We start from the raw sequence: 17,327 nt of genomic DNA, 5'->3' as shown, positions 1-17,327 counted from the left end.
TCCATCACTCTTGGTCAAATAGCCCTTACACAGCCTGGAGGTGTGTTTTTGGTTACTGAAAAACAAATGACACTCCCAATAAATGCAAACCAGATGTGATGGCAGATCACTGCAGAATGCTGTGGTGGCAAGTGTGCTTTGAATTCTAAATGAATCACGGACAGTGTCACCAGCATAGCACCATCACACCACCTCCATGCTTCACGTGGGAACCACGCATGCGGAGATCATCCGTTCTCCTACTCTGCGTCTCACAAAGATACGCCGGTTGGAAGCAATAATCTGTCATTTGGACTCATCAGACCAAGGACAGATGTCCACTGGTCTAATGTCCATTGCTCATGTTTTTCTTGGCCCAAGCAAGTCTCTTCTCGTCTTCTTCTTTTTAGTGACCTATAGTAGTGGTTTCTTTGCAGCAATTCGACCCATGAAGGCCTGATTTACACGGTCTCCTCTGAACAGTTGATGTGTCTTTTACTTGAACTCTGAAGTATTTATCTGGGTTGTAATTTCCTTTCCTGTAGCGGTCCTCATGAGAGCCAGTTTCATCATAGCGCTTGATGTTTTTTGCGACTGCACTTGAAGAAACGTTCAAAGTTCTGGAAATGTCCTAAACTAATGATGGACTGTCGTTTTCTCTTTGCTTGTTTGAGCTGTTCTTGCTGTAATATGGATTTGGTATTTTACCAAATAGGGCTATCTTCTATATACCACCCCTACCTTGTCACAACACAACTGATTGGCTGAAACGCATTAAAGAAGGAAAGAAATTCCCCAATGCACTTTTAACAAGGCACACCTGTTAATTGAAATGCATTCCAGGTGACTACCTCATGAAGCTGGTTAAGAGAAGGCCAGGAGTGTGCAAAGCAGTCAAGGTAAAGAGTGGCTACTTTGAATAATCTCAAATATGACCTCTACTTTGATCTACAGTGAGGGGGAAAAAAGTATTTGATCCCCTGCTGATTCCCTCATTAAAATGCAAATCAATTTATAACATTTTTGACATGTGTTTTTCTGGATTTTTGTTGTTGTTATTCTGTCTCTCACTGTTCAAATAAACCTGCCATTAAAATTATAGACTGATCATTTCTTTGTCAGTGGGCAAACGTACAAAATCAGCAGGGGATCAAATACATTGTTCCCTCAATGTAACACTTTGTTTGGTTACTACATGATTCCATGGGTTATTTCATGGTTTCGATGTCTTCATTATTATTCTACACTGTAGAAAATTGTAAAAATAAAAAACTCTTGAATGAGTAGGTGTCCAAACTTTTGACTGGTACTGTATAAATATTAGATTGAGCAATGTCGGCGTGGCATTGACTAACACGCAGTATGAGATGAGTAAAGCAGCATGCAAACATTTTTAAAGTGACTAGTGATTCCAGGTCTATGTACATAGGCCAGCAGCCTCCAAGGTGGAAGCCGGCTAGTGATAGACACTTCCTTTCAGTCTCTCGGTCCCAGCTTTGATGCACCTGTACTGACCTCGCCTTCTGGATGATAACGGGGTGAACAGGCCGTGGCTCGTGTGGTCGATGTCCTTGATGATCTATTTGGCCTTCTTGTGACATCAGGTGTTGTTGGTTTCCTGTGAGGGCAGGTATTCCCCAGCGACGCACCACCCTCTGGGGAACCCCTGCAGTTACGATGCGGTGCAGTTGCCGTGCCAGGCGGTGATACATCCCGGCAGGATGCTCTCAATTGTGCATTTGTTACTGGTACCTTATATACCATAACACGGTGAGAGAGAGAGAGAGAGGGGCATGGCTATGATAACACTGTAGATTTTCAATAGCGACGCAGTAGGAGCCAGTCTACTGCTTTAGCATTAGCCCTCATCATAGAGTGGAGCAGATGCTCCGTCACAGCCTGAAGGCCAAACTCCACTGAGGCAAAGGTCTGTCACATGTTCTGTTACCACATGTTTTTATACCCACTTAACAGGCAGGGAGGTCAGCCCTTTGTGTGTGTAAGTAACATGCCATTATAGCAGTTTTTATCTAGTGTGTGTGTGTGTGTGTGTGTGTATTTTTTGGTGCATATGTGTCCCATGCGGGAATAGAATCCACGACCCTGGTATTGCAAGCGCTGTGTCCACTCGGAAGTATTTCTATTCCCTCTAAATCGACTCTGCCTTGGACGACTGCATTAATCTCAGTGTTACCTTTATCCCTCAATGTGATCACACTACTGATGCACTGAGTGTTTTCTTTGTGTTTCAGACAGCGTTTCAGATTAATGCATGTGGGTTAGAGGGAGTGAGTAAGCCCTTGTGTCTCTTCACTGGTATGTGTTCTCTCGGACATTTTCATCCCGGTGTTGACTACTAGGCCACAGATGCTCAAGGCACAGAACTATCTCTAACCTCACTGATATTACCTCTCGTCCTAATCTCCCCCTAGTGGAACGTATTGGCTAAACATCACGTAATGGTGTTAGATGGATCTGCGCCCAGGAATTTGTTTCTGTGAAACAGCTTGGATCAATAAGTGCCACTCAATAGATCCCATCAACCCTGAATCCAGGGGAATGAGGACAATGTAACGGGAGGCGATTAGACTTGAATCAGTTTACTTCCTGCAGCGTTGACTCGACCTGTCCGATTGGTTTAAACCTGTGAAATGGAAATTAATAATTAACTTACACGCAGCCTTATTTGTGTTATGCCTCTTTTGACATGTTCAAATCAAAATGTGTTTGTCACATGCTTCGTAAACAAACGGTGTGGACTAACAGTGAAATGCTTACTTACGGGTCCTTCCAACTATGCAGAGGAAAGGGTAGCCTAGTGATTAGAGCGTTGGACTAGCAACCGGAAGGTTGCAAGTTCAAACCCCCGAGCTGACAAGGTACAAAATCTGTCGTTCTGCCCCTGAACAGGCAGTTAACCCTGTTAACACATTTTGTGTTACAGCCTGAATTCAAGCTCTGTCAAATTGGTTGTTGATCATTGCTAGTCAGTCATTTCAGGTCTTGCCGTAGATTTATGTCAAAACTAACTTGGTCACTCCGGAACATTCACTATCGGCTTGGTAAGCATTTTTTATCCCTATTTAAAAACTCCCCGGTCCTTAACGATTACAAGCATAACCATAAAATGATGCAGCCACCACTGTTTGAAAATATGGAGAGTGGTACTCTGTAATGTGTTTTGGATTTTCCCTATAATAACATTTTTTTTTATTCATTTAAAAAAATGAATTGCTTTGCCACATGCTTTGCAGTATTACTCTGTCAATTACGTTAGTATTGTGTAGTAACTACAATGTTGTCGATCCATCTTCAGTTTTCTCCTATCACAACCATTAAACTCTAACTGCCTCATGGTGAAATCCCCGAGCGGTTTCCTTCCTCTCCGGCAACTAAGTTAGGAAGGAGTCCTGTGTCTTTGTAGTGACTGGGTGTATTCATACACCATCCAAAATGAGGGAATGTTTAATCCTGATCTTTAGGCTTGCAGTAACTGAGGGGTTGACACTTGATTCAAGGCATTTCAGATTTTCATTTTTATGAATTAGTAAAAAATTTGTAAAACAGTTCATTTGGAAAGTATTCAGATCCCTTGACTTTTTTCCAGATTTTGTTACGTTATAACGTAAATTAAAAAATCCTCTTCAATTTACACAATACCCCATAATAATAAAGTATGCAAATGTATTAACAGAAAATGGATACATTTACATAAGTATTCAGACCCTTTGCTATGAGACTCGGGTGCATCCTGTTTCCATTGATCATCCTTGATGTTTCTACAACATTTTACCCAACCTGTGGTAAATTCAATTGATTGGACATGATTTGGAATGGCACACACCTGTCTATATAAGGTCCCACAGTTGACAGTGCATCTCAGAGCAAAAACCAAGCCGTGAGGTCGAGGGAATTGTCCATAGAGCTCCGAGACAGGATCGTTTCGAAGAACAGATCTGGGGAAGGGTACCAACATTTTCTGCAGCATTGAAGGTCCCCAAGAACACTTGCCTCCATTCTTAAATGGAAGAAGTTTGTAACCACCAATACTCTTCCTTAAGCTGGCTGCCCGGCCAAACTGAGCAATTTTGGGAGAAGGGCCTTGGTCAGGGATATGACCAAGAACCCGATGGTCACTGACAGAGCTCCAGAGTTCCTCTCTGGAGATGGGAAAACCTTCCAGAAGGACAACCATCTCTGCAGCACACCACCAATCAGGCCTTTATGTTAGAGTGGCCAGACGGAAGCCACTCCTCCAGTAACTGGCACATGACAGCTCCCTTGGAGATGGCGAAGAGGCACCTAAAGGACTCTGACCATGAGAAACATGATTCTCTGGTCTGATGAAACCAAGATTGAACTCTTTGGCCTGAATGTCAAGCCTGGAGGAAACCTGGTACCATCCCGACGGTGAAGCATGGTGGTGGTGGCAGCATCTTGCTGTGGGGATGTTTTTCAGCGGCATTGGACTGGAGACTTGTCAGGATTGAGGGGGAAAAATGAACGGCGCAAAATACAGAGAGCCTTGATGAAAACCTGCTCAGGACCTCAGACTGGGGCGAAGGTTCACCTTCCAACAGGACAACGACCCTAAGCACACAGCCAACACAACGCAGCAGTGGCTTCAGGACAAGTCTCTGAATGTCCTTGAGTGGCCCAGACAGAGCCCGGACTTAAACCCAATCTAACATCTCTGGAGAGACTTGAAAATAGCTGTGCAGCAACGCTCTCCATCCAACCTGACAGCTAGAGAGGATCTGCATAGAAAAGGGGGAGAAACTCTCCAAATACAGGTGCACCAACACTTGTGGCATCATACCCAAGAAGACTTGATGCTGTAATTGTTGCCAAAGGTGCTTCAACAAAGTACTGAGTAAAGGGTCTGAATACTTATGTAAATGTACTATAAACTTTTTTTTTTTTGCATTGTCATTATCGGGTATTGTGTGTAGATTGTTGGAGGGGGGATAAGGCTGTAACGTAACAAAATCAAGGCGTCTGAATACTTTCTGAATGCACTGAAGTTCCACTTTTATCTCATGGGGTTTTGTGTGTAGGCCAGTGACGATAATCTCAATTGAAAACATTTTTAAATCGTCTAACAATTGTTTTTTTTTATAAAGTCTGTGGGAATACTTTCTGAAAGCACTGTATATGTACATATCTACTCCAATTACCTCCTACCCCTGCACATTGACTCGGTACTGGTACCCTGTGTATATAGCCAAGTTATGTAGGAGTGAAGTGACTAGGGGTTACTAGGCAACAGGATTAACAGTTGATTTAGGTTATGTGATGAGTCAAAAGCGTTTGTGCAAAGAGAGTAAATGCAGATAGTCCTAGTAGCTATTTGGGTAACTATTTAGTAGTGTTATGGCTTAGGGGTAGAAGCTGTTTCAGGGTCCTGTTGGTTCCAGACTTAGTGCGTTGTTACTGTTTCCCGTGCGGTAGTAGAGAGAACAGTATGACTTGGGTGGCTGGACAATTTGACAATTTTTTTATTTTAGGTCCTTCAGCTGACACCGCCTGGTATAGCGGTCCGGGATTGCAGGAAGCTACCCACTGTAGCGCCATGTGGTCAGATGCCAAGCAGTTGCCATACCAAGCTGTGACGCAGCCATTCAAGATGCCGTCAAATGGTGCAGCTAAAAAACTTTTTGAGGAACTGAGGGGCCCATGCAAAATGTTTTGGTGTGTGTGGACCATGTTAATTCCTTAGTAATGTGAACACGCTGTCGACCCGCTCCACTACAGCCCTGTCGATGTGCTTGGCCCTCCGTTTCCTGTAGTCCACAATCGGCTCATTTGTCTTATCGCGGTAATTTATTTCTACATTGAAATGAATGATATATATCCTAGGCCTACACACTTAACTGCCTCAACGGATGCTGCACATTGCATATCCCCCATTTTAGTTGGAGGGATAAAGACCACGTAGTTCAGTATTACATATTTAACACAGTATTCGTCGCGTGACACTACAAATTTAAACGTTTTTCCGGCTTTGTCACCATCAACACGTCTAAAATAATGTTTGTTTGACTATTCAGTCCATTTCTCCCTCAACTGTCAAACTTAATGCACCGCCATCTTCAGAACAAGACACAGGATATCATGGCGGCTGTTCAAGGAAATAAAAGCACTTGGAAAGGTTTAAAGGACGCTGTTTGAAGTATTACATCAGTGGCCGTCTGGTCGGCTATTGTGCAATCATATTGGGTCTGGTCTAGGCTTGAAAGAAATGTCTGTTTATGCTCTGGGCCTGTATGTGCATTGCTCGTGTCTACTCACATCAAAAGCCTGGTGTTCTGGAGATGGATGTCAGTAAATAAGTGAAGAGGATTGTTCTGCTCCGGCCTGAAACTCTATCTGAAGGCATTGTTTATTTTCACTCAGTGTACCATTGTTCAACCTCATCCGATTTAAAATGGCTACTGCCTGGTCTCTCTCGCTCCTTCGTTTTCTTTGTCCCTCTTTCTCTTACTCACATACTCGTTTTGTTTCTCTCTACTTTCCCCTTACTCCCTTCCTCCTTACCCTCTTGCGTTTACTCGTTCTCTCCCCCTCCCCAAATCTATCCTCCCTCCCTTTCTTATTCTGTCTTTCGTCTCACTCTGTTCCTGCCCTCATCTGTATCTCTCTCCAAGTGAACCAGGGCCTGTTTTTAAATAATTCTGCTCTTCCTCCTTTAAAAAGTAATTTAGAAAGTGAATGTTGACCAGGAAAAGTTGTGACCGTGACTACTGGGATGCTCATCCTCTTCCAGTAGGGAACTTCATAGATATATAGAAGCTCATAATCATGCTATGATATTGTCTGAGTCAAGCTCTTCTGGCCTTCACGAACAAGAATGTTAATTAAGGACAACATTTTATTTTAGTAGAAGTGTTTCTCACAGTCAAAAGTCAGATTCTTGTGCCATATCCCAAACTTCACCCAGATTTTTTTTTTTGAGGCAAAGAATTGAATGGTTTTGTCTGAAGGCGTGAAAGGTCACGCAACTGGAAAATATTTGCCTGATTCAGCTGGTGGAAAAAAAGGGAATTAGCAAGGCACTGACTTAACACCAGCAGTGTGAATCTGACTTCCTCTAGGGTGTGCGCCTGTGTCGTACTGCATTTTCACCCATAAGAGTATAAGCCCTGTCTAAGCCGCGGGGGGTCTTTGGTACCAAGGATAATTTTGCTATTTGATTTTTGACCATTCGAAGTATAAAAAATATTTTTTTTATTTGGCCTTGCTGCTATTAGCTCATACAAACCCATTGAATAACAGATTCACTACATGGAACGATAGTTTGATCTGAACTGTCTGTCCTATATCTGAAAGATCAGGAAACATGGTTATTTTACATGTATTTAACCCCTTTGTTTAGTGTCAAAAATGTCTCCCATATATACTTCTATAAATGTTTCAACTGATACCGGGGAACCTTCAGTCGTGAGATCTGTGGGTGACCTAGTGCACGACAACCAACATGTTCATGATTCTCACCTTTTACACAGAGCGGTCATATTACTGTGTAGCCAAATCTGTAAGGACGCTACAGAGACAAGTTGGCAGAGTTGGTACCGACTTCAGACAAGTCCCAAGACGCTTGTGGGGGGTCGTAGAGTGAAACGGAGAACACCATCGTGTTCGAGAGTCATCTTTCCGTAAAGGGGTCATAATAGTTTGTAGGCCACAAATGATTTTGTGAGGAGACTTAAACCATTTTTTGGGGGGGGGGATGTCTCATGGTCTGACAAACACCGCTCTAGCTCTGTCACCTTTCACCTCAGAAGTATTACGTAGGAAGATGTGGTGGATTGGAGACTCATCCAATGCAAATAAAATATCTCTAGCTTAAACTGACTCTGTCTGTAGCGTCCTTACAGTAATGGCTACACACTTATATGACCCTTCTGTTTAATGTGAGACCCTCATGAACACGTACATGTTGGTAATTAGATTTCCGTGGGGATGTGGACATTGATCTTGGAGGGTTGACTTTGATTCACGTGTGCTGATGGCCACATCTACTTCCTCTGCACATGTTTATTTCTGTCTTTTTTAGACACTTTCTCACTTTTATTTCTCCCCCCCCAGGTTGACGGCAGCAGAAGGAACAGAACCTCGCTTCATGAGAGAGGAAGAGGAGGAGAGCAGTGAGGAAGAGGATGAACTAACCCCAGAGGCTCAAGGTGGGGCCTGCCCCCCCCCCTTCGTTGTCCTCCTCTCACCCCCCTCACGTCCCTATTCCCACTGGGCATCAGGCCCTGACTTTTCCCTGACCTCTCCTTGTGTTGTGTCAAGCGTTCTGTGCCTGATAACGGATTCTCTCAGCTCAGCAGCCCCGGGCACTGCCAACGGTCCAAACGGAGCTTGCTCCCGGTCACTGTTCCAATTGACTGTAGTCCATTTAGGCTCCAGACACACTTGTCTCTCTCCTCGCTTTCCTGCATTTTTATCTCTGGAGTAAAGGGGAAAGCAAGAGCTTAACGTGTAAATTCTCCCCAAATACTGAAATGTGTGTCCAGGCATACTCTCATAGATTAATAGTGTTGCTATGAGTTAGAATCCTACCCGTTTAAAAAAATTGTGTTTCTAAAAATAAATAAACAATCACCTATAATATATTTGTATATGAGACCTGCTGACCTTCATACATACTATTCTTCAGAGTTAGACGGGCCATCAACTGAATACAGCATGTATTTAATATTAGATTATCTTTTGATTTTCTAAATTATGAGTGAGCTGAATTTGAAGTAGTGTGCTTCGAACAATCAGCAAGGGAATTGATTGATTGGAGTGATCTTGACGACTAGTAGTAACAAAATTCATCCCCAACACATTGAGCCAGCTGTCCCCTAACCTCCCACTGTTATTACTCCATGAGACTGTACTAATGTGACATCACTAAGCCTCCAGACATTGGCTTCCAAATTTGAAATCTGTGTCACATCCTCTCTGCCACCTAGTTTCCATGTAACAATGTCCCTCAAGGTTGTTGCTTCACACTCCAAAGCTATTGTTTGATAAAAATAAGCCTCTCCTGACAGCCTCTCGTGTACGGCTGCAATTGCAAGTCATCTTTTGAAAATGTCTCTTATTGCTTTCAGAAAGGGTTCCTGGTATGTTGGCTGTAAACATTGTTATTTTATTTTTTTAGCTCGTCGGCATTTACTTTTCATATAGCCACCATTTTTACTTTTCATATAGCCACCATTTTTACTTTTCATATAGCCACCATTTTTACTTTTCATATAGCCACCATTTTTACTTTTCATATAGCCACCATTTTTACTTTTCATATAGCCACCATTTTTACTTTTCATATAGCCACCATTTTTACTTTTCATATAGCCACCATTTTTACTTTTCATATAGCCACCATTTTTACTTTTCATATAGCCACCATTTTTACTTTTCATATAGCCACCATTTTTACTTTTCATATAGCCACCATTTTTACTTTTGCGGGGAAGGAGCAAGAAACGTTAAACTTTGACAGCTGCATGTTCTAAATATCTTTTATCAATAGACTTTCCACTCCTTTTAAATTCTTCCATTCACTACACTAGATTAGCAGCTTGCCCTAGCCTACGTGTAAATGGGGCGGCAGGGTAGCCTAGTGGTTAGAGCATTGGACTAGTAACCGGAAGGTTGCGAGTTCAAACCCCCGAGCTGACAAGGTACAAATCTGTCGTTCTGCCCCTGAACAGGCAGTTAACCCACTGTTCCCAGGCCGTCATTGAAAATAAGAATGTGTTCTTAACTGACTTGCCTGGTTAAATAAAGGTAAAATGTAAAAAAAAAATTGTAAAAAAATCTATTACCTTGTATTTTCCTGTTCTGGTGAGTAGAAAGTTGGCTAATGGTGGGACTATTAAATATGTTACAACAATCATGACTAGATCGGTTGGCAGAAATAGAAGTACAGCACTATCAACAAGGCAGGTCCCACAGGCCCTAGGTTTGACACACCTGGACTACTGTTCAGTCGGGCGTTGTTTTGATATAAAGACCGGTGGCAAAACGTTGACTGAAACTTATTGGTATAAAAGGTATATTTGTGTAGTAGTAGATTGATTGCTGGAATTAGAAAGCAGTTATTTTGACTGTTTCATCTCAGAACCATGTCCTTGAAGGTAGATTAGATTCAACTGGAACTGTTCAGTCAGGATCCTCAGGAAAGTTTGTTTATGGTGTATTGATCCTTCAACTGCCATTTTGAGGACAAGCATGTTAAAACTCTCCCCTTTCAACTAAAACTTCCTCCCCTTTTTCCTTTAGCTTTTGAATACGCCATCCTAGCCTCTACTAAAGTAACTCTATGTATCACTGTCCCCTCCACAGACTGGAAATCAGGATATTTACAGTATGTGTCTGAGTTGTGGCTCCCCCTAGCCTCGCTCTCTTTCAACCCACCTCAATTCAAAGGGCTTTATTGGCATGAAACCTCTCTCTTTCTCCCCATCAGCGAAAAAGAAGCAGTTTGAAATGATGAGGAAGATGCATTACAACGAGGGCCTCAGCATCAGGATGGCCCGACAACTCATAGCCAATGAACAGGCGGAAGAAGAGGACGAGGACGAGGAGATGAAGGAGGACATGGAAACAGAGGACTTTATTGTAGATCCCCCGCATGACGGTAAGACTAACGGGCATACTCCAACCTTAAGACGGTAAGCAGGGCGTATGCAGGTCCTTAACTATTGTGCCGTGTTCAAATACTCACACTAACCATACTATTTGTGACGTTAAATTGAGTACGCTTATTGGTCATAGTATGGATATAGTTAGTATGCCAAAAGTTCCCGGATGTCGTACTAAATTCGCCAAAATACGAAGTATCCACCATATTTGAAGAAAATGGTGGAAAATATTCAGTCGAAGTCCGAGCGCATACAAATTCATTACTTTAACTAATTATGACAAATGTTGAGCACTGTAATTAAGTAGTTACCGTTCAAATCAGTTGCGTTACACGTTAGGTTGGCTGACAATTTGTTAGCTACGATGTCCTTACGTACCGCATAGCATTACAGCAGTATGTTTTTTATTTAAAAAATATATATTTTACCTTTTAAAAAAAAAATTTACTAGGCAAGTCCGTTAAGAACAAATAGTTATTTTCAATGACGGTCTAGGAACAGTGGGTTAACTGCCTTGTTCAGGGGCAGAATTAGTTTTAAATATATATATATTTTTTAACTGTGTCGGGGATTCGATCTTGCAACATTACTACTAGTCCAACGCTCTAACCATGAGGCTACCTGCCGCCAGAATGTTAGTTACCTAACATTAGTTGGTTACTAATACATCGAACTTTCCAGGCAGTATATTAACTATAATCGAACTACCCAACGTTCATTGACTTGATTATTCACGTCATTCTTAGCTAAGTGGTATAGTCGTTGTGCGTTCTCCATGGACATGGCTAATTCTGGCTATCTACTCCGATTTCAGAGCACTCTTGTCTGAGTGTGCCAGAGTGCAGAATAACTGATGAATTTACGAACACTCGACGCCCGTTGAATATGGCCGGGGCCAGTAAACGTCCGCAATTAAATTGTTGCCAGCAGCACAGTTACAAGCACCAACAATCTGAATAACATAAACTGCCTAACCAGCTAGGGTGGGTAAAATGGGTAATGTGTTCTCTCATTTGTCTGGGAATAGCTAGTCAACGTTACCCAGTTAGCTTGGGTGCTTGACTGCCGTTGTGAGGTCAGAACTCGGATCAACTCTTCGGCCAGAGAGTCCAGTGAAGCACTCCAAGAGCGACACGCTCTGAATTTACGAACGACCAGAGCGCTCTCCAGATTGAATTTACGAACGACCAGAGCGCTCTCCAGATTGAAATTACGAACGACCAGAGCGCTCTCCAGATTGAATTTACGAACGACCAGAGCGCGCTCCAGATTGAATTTACGAACGACCAGAGCGCTCTCCAGATTGAATTTACGAACGACCAGAGCGCTCTCCAGATTGAATTTACGAACACACCCGAAATCGTAAAATGTCTAGCTAGTAATTTGTTATGCTAACAAGCTAGCAAGAGGTTGCATAGGAACAGCATCAACTTCCGGTAGATAGGCGAAGCTAGTACGTTCAACTGAAAGGATACAGTTTGTTTATAGTATACTAATAGTATGCCGTGTATATACTCATTAAGTATGTCGTATACAGTATGTTAGTATGGGTATTCGACTACACAGCTTTGGTCTTAAATGAAATCTGATTTTAAAGGCCTTAATAATCTTAATGTATTTTGTTTTGAACGGTCCTAGGAAGTGCGACGGAGATGACTATGGTGTTTGTGCCACTGCTTAGTTGTTTGCACGTCATGTGCATTTTTCAAACGTCAGTATATAGAGGAAATGATACCACTTTACAGAGTATGTCATTGAGATGATGTGCAAGCAGAACAAAGCATATTTAGAGTTAGCAATCTAGCTAATGTGTTTTGAGTTTCCACTTCCTCCGGAGGTAAGTGATATGGGGCGTAGCCTAGATCAATATGCACACAAAAAAAACATGCAAGGCAAATGAATCTCTAAAGAGACAAAACAATATCTGATTATAATGGATTCTATTTTAAATATCCATCATGCATTGCCTGAACATGTTAGATGACATAGCAAACTTTTTTTTTTTTCATGTCTCGCTTGCCACTGGAAGAAGTCCGTCCAGAGCCCTCCCACACCGCTAGACTACAGGAGAATGCTCACTGCTAGAATAGCACTGGTGAAAGAGCCCTCCCACACCGCTAGACTACAGGAGAATGATCACTGCTAGAATAGCACTGGTGACAGAGCCCTCCCACACCGCTAGACTACAGGAGAATGCTCACTGCTAGAATAGCACACCTACTTGTAAATATTAGCTATGTAGGTTATAGCCTTCGGTGAAAGAGCCAGCTCTACAAATACTACTCTTTGCTAACATTGGCTCATTTCTTGAGAGGAATATTAGGAGTGTGGTGCGCGAAGAACTCAAATGGTATTGCATTTCAAGTGTTATTAAATAGGTCTGAAGTCTTAAATTTAACCTCCGGATACTTTGAGTAAGACAAATGGGGGTTCTCAGAAACCTTAGGACAGGACTAGTAAGAAAATGAACATTGGGATCACACTCTGGCGATATCCATTGAAAGAGAGAAAATGGTTGATTTGTGTTTTTGTATAACATTTACTGCAGCAAGCTGACAGCGTGCTAAGAATCAATAGCCAATCCATCACGGGCTGGAAGCTATAGCGAGCCTTTATAGGTCAATCACGCCATGACATGGCCAAGCATTCTCTTTCTCCAACTTAAGCCCCGCCCACACTCTTTTCACTGAGCTTTTTTAAAATGTTGTTGCCCAGCTAACTTCGTTTGTAGTGAACAAACGTCACTGTGCAGACATCTCGGTGCTCTTGCTTTTCTGTTATTACCATGTATGTACAGTGGGGCAAAAAAAGTATTTAGTCAGCCACCAATTTTGCAAGTTTTGATTTTCTGGATTTTTTTTCTCATTTTGTCTGTCATAGTTGAAGTGTACCTATGATGAAAATTACATGCCTCTCTCATCTTTATAAGTGGGAGAACTTGCACAATTGGTGGCTGACTAAATACCTTTTTGCCCCACTGTATATCCTCAGAGGATTTATTTGCTTTCAATTACCCTCAGTGGAGCAATCGGATTTCCTTCAAGCCTTGCTGAGTAATATCATATGTTTTAGCAGACGTTTTTCTTTATCGCAGGGGTGGCACCGGGAATCGAACCCACAACCCTGCCGGTGCATGCGCCATGCTCTACCAACTGAGCCATACAGGACCACAGGAAGCACTGAGTACGCTGTGGAGACACTTCATTACCCTGTAGCCTGAAGTAGTAATATATAAACAGGGGGAAATGATAAATGTTCTCTTGGTTTTAAGACTTATGCACTAGTGTACATGCATGGGGAACCTTCTAGAAAGGCAGTTGGATTCTGAAGAGGGTTAGAAATGTGTAACGCTACACATAAACGTTACCATGCCCTGATTTTAGTAGGCCTTCCAAATTGCAAGAGGTCATGCAGTTCCTCTGCAGGGGGACTGATGTGGCGCGTTGGAGAAAAGATTAAAGGTGTTAATACTGGACTCAGCTGTTGACAGAAAACAGTCTGAATTGAGAAAGGGGCCCGTATTTAGGATCAGTTTGACCGACCCTTTTATTCATTGTGATTTAAAGGGGCAAAACTGATCCTAGATCAGCACTCTGACTCCGAGACACTTTGTGAATAGAGGCCCCATGTTCACTCTACTATAAGACTACTAAAATGTTAGCGTTTCTGTTGTTTCTCCGTTCCAGTTACTGTTGTAATGAATTGACGCATATGGTGCTGTCACTCACATGTCCTCTCTTTTTGGATTGCAGCTCTGGATTCCTAGAGGAGGAGGACACGCCACCTCTCCTGTCCCCAGCCTGTGTGTCTCGGCTCTCATAAAACATTCAAGAGACACTTTGCTACATGTGCCGGGCCATAGAGCAGACCGCTTCATAACCTCACCTCGAACCCCCCTCCCCCCACGCGTGTGTATATTTCCCAGAAACACTGCAATGCAAAGCATATCGACCCTGCCGGTCACTTCTCCTCGTTGTGAAAGAGTCCCTCTCAAAAAGTTGCCGTCACTTCAAAGGAAACCAGACCTATAGGATCCGAGACCTAAAGACTGTTATAACAGACTGTTATTATCAGTGAGGACTCCTGCCTCACTCCTTGCTCAATCACTCACCTGCTCGCTCGCTAGCTGCAGTCTGTCTGTCTTTGTTTGTCCGACTGTCCTGGCTCCTCCTGAGCCCCTGGCAAAAGCTGTCGGAAACCCCACTTCCTAAAAAAGCAGCAGCACCCATTGGATGGAAGTGGTGGTGTATAATTATGATGATGGTGGTAGGAGGATTTTGGTCTTTTTTTGTTGTTGTCTTTAGTTTCCCCTGTACCCGTACCTGTTTTTTATTTCATTTTAATTTGAACTAACTACCAACATAACCGTCGTTGAAGAAACCTTGGTGAGAGAGCTTCTGTCCTGGGTTTTTGTCTCAGTTTCCTCCGTTCCCCTGATCTTGGATGTAGGTTTGTCTGGTATGGATATAGGAACAGCAAACTTAACATTTACAACCAGCCCGCAAGGCACCTCGATGTCCAAGGTGACCAGCATTTCAGTCCTACATAATATATACACGCCCACTATAGGATATTTGGTACAGAACATACATGTCCACAGACTAATGGGAAAAGATATGTTTCCAACAAGGTACCATCATCTTAATAGGGTGGCTAAATGTACTGTAATTGACAGAAAAACCCATTTATTTTCGTGCAATAAAATGACCATTTATTATGGATTGCGTTGTGATAAGTAACCATAAAACAGTGTAATATAACGTCATTTCTCACAGGACATCTGCATATTAAAATTGCCATTATACCTATGGGACGCAGCTGTAATGTGCATGGCTACTAAAGCCTTGTGCTTATCAGCACTCATGCCATGTTCGCTCACGAAGATAATAAGAAGGACAACATTTGGGAAAGGAACCTCCCAGAGAAGGGTTTGTACTACTGATAAGCAGGGGTGTATTCACTAGTAACCAAACGGGCCAAAACAGCGAGGGACTAACTTGCATTTTATCCAATAAGAAATGCTTGTTTTCATTGCAAAACATTTTGCTACAGTGTACACTAAGGAAAATACTCCAGGACTGTTTCCTGTACAATGTCAATAATACTACTTACCATCCTGCAGTAGGACTTTTGGGGGTTTATGGTTTGATTGACTGCATGAATGGAAAGATTTCTGGTATGTAGTTGATATTATGTTCACTCTTACATTCTGTATGAAAGGTATGGTATTGTGAGGTCGTTGATTTGGATCAATTTACCCTCTTTTTAGTTTTTACTTCCCGTTACCATTTGTAATTTGCTAGCTAGCTTGGTGGACAAAATGAGTGATATCTGGGCAACCAAGACAGTTGGTTACTGTGTATTTATTGCCTCTATGATATTTACGTCATGGCACATCAATCTACATGAACCTCTGAGAACCACTGTCCTCCAGTGATAAATGAAGTCTTAAACATTGAGTTTTGATGTCCTCTTCCTGAATGAGCACATTTACAAAACATTTTTTTTGTTTTATCAGGGCATGTAGAGATGGTTTATTTCTTCTCAGAACTAGACTACCAAGCCCTTTTAATTCTGGGGACTGAATGACCATATAAGCTAGGTGTCCATCCATTGGTTTCTGTCCTCACGATTTCAAAAGCTCAGCAGTGCTGGATTCCTTTTGAAAATTACAGCATCACATCCACAGGAAACACTGATTGAAACACTGACTGTTCCCACTATCCTCCTTGCTCTTTGTTTTCTACTATTATCCAAATAATGAGGGAAGGCACATAGGAGAAAAACAAAGTCATTAACACTTAAGAGTTATTACTATGAAGATTTGATTTTTCTTCCAATTTTCAGGACTTAAGACACAAGGATGAGGTTGTCTGTGAATCAACTTGTATGACATTAACCCGGGGTGGTTATTACAAGGCAAATGTGCCTATATGATGTATTTATGTGTATTGTGAATGAATAGGCTATGCTCATGTTCTTCCCTGTGCAGTTCAAGGCTTGGATTCTACTGGCTACTTGTTGTCTTGCTTATATTCCACCATATTTTCTTTCTTTACGTTGGACAATGGACTAACATTCTGTCTCGTGATAATTTGTCTGTCCCCAAATAATGGACTTTGATTTATTTTAGTTTTTTTTGTATCTTTAAATTTGCATGTTCTTAAACATAAGGATGTGTGTATTTTTGTCTCCCATAATTAAAAGATGCTGTTTATGAAGCGTCTGCTTATGAGCTTGGTGTTTTTATGTGGAAGTAGAATGTAATACCATTGAACACCATTTATTCTCCGGTTCATGTTTTTGATCCAGTGTACCTACGCCTAACAGATCACGCAGGGGGCGGCAGGGTAGCCTAGTGGTTAGAGCGTTGCACTATTAACCAGAAGGTTGCAAGTTCAAACCCCCGAGCTGACAAGCTACAAATCTGTCGTTCTGCCCCTGAACAGGCAGTTAACCTACTGTTCCTAGGCCGTCATTGAAAATAAGAATTTGTTCTTAACTGACTTGCCTGGTTAAATAAAGGTAAAGAAAATAATAATAAAAATCACGCAGTACTTCTCTATGGCCACTAGATGGCAATAGTATCAAATCTTCATGTTGAGAGGTGCTATTACTCCATGCTGTTAGTTCTTTTGTATTAGAATAATCCATTGGCAACTAGATGAGGTATGATACAGAAATTAAGGGTAGATGTATTTAATTGAA

The 17,327-nt window shown here is 42.0% G+C and overlaps 1 protein-coding gene across 2 annotated transcripts in view; it reads left to right on the top strand.

Annotated features, from left to right (window-relative positions):
- Positions 1-16,854, top strand: part of ppp1r2 (protein phosphatase 1, regulatory (inhibitor) subunit 2) — a 32,557-nt gene extending 15,703 nt beyond the window's left edge. Inside the window, exons 4-7 of one of the 2 annotated variants that reach the window (XM_020468665.2) lie at positions 8,068-8,162; positions 10,445-10,615; positions 13,714-13,802; positions 14,372-16,854. In XM_020468665.2, coding sequence (XP_020324254.1) covers positions 8,068-8,162; positions 10,445-10,615; positions 13,714-13,775 — 328 coding nt within the window. In that variant the 3' untranslated portion in view covers positions 13,776-13,802; positions 14,372-16,854. The remainder of the gene's footprint in view (positions 1-8,067; positions 8,163-10,444; positions 10,616-13,713; positions 13,803-14,371) is intronic. The other variant, XM_020468666.2, reaches the window with a different exon arrangement.
- The last annotated feature ends 473 nt before the right edge of the window (positions 16,855-17,327 follow it).

This window comes from Oncorhynchus kisutch, linkage group LG4 (genome assembly GCF_002021735.2).
Source record: "Oncorhynchus kisutch isolate 150728-3 linkage group LG4, Okis_V2, whole genome shotgun sequence".
Taxonomy (NCBI): Eukaryota; Metazoa; Chordata; class Actinopteri; order Salmoniformes; family Salmonidae; genus Oncorhynchus; species Oncorhynchus kisutch.
Note: the sequence above shows the minus strand (reverse complement) of the source record. Positions and strands in the feature narration are given on the sequence as shown.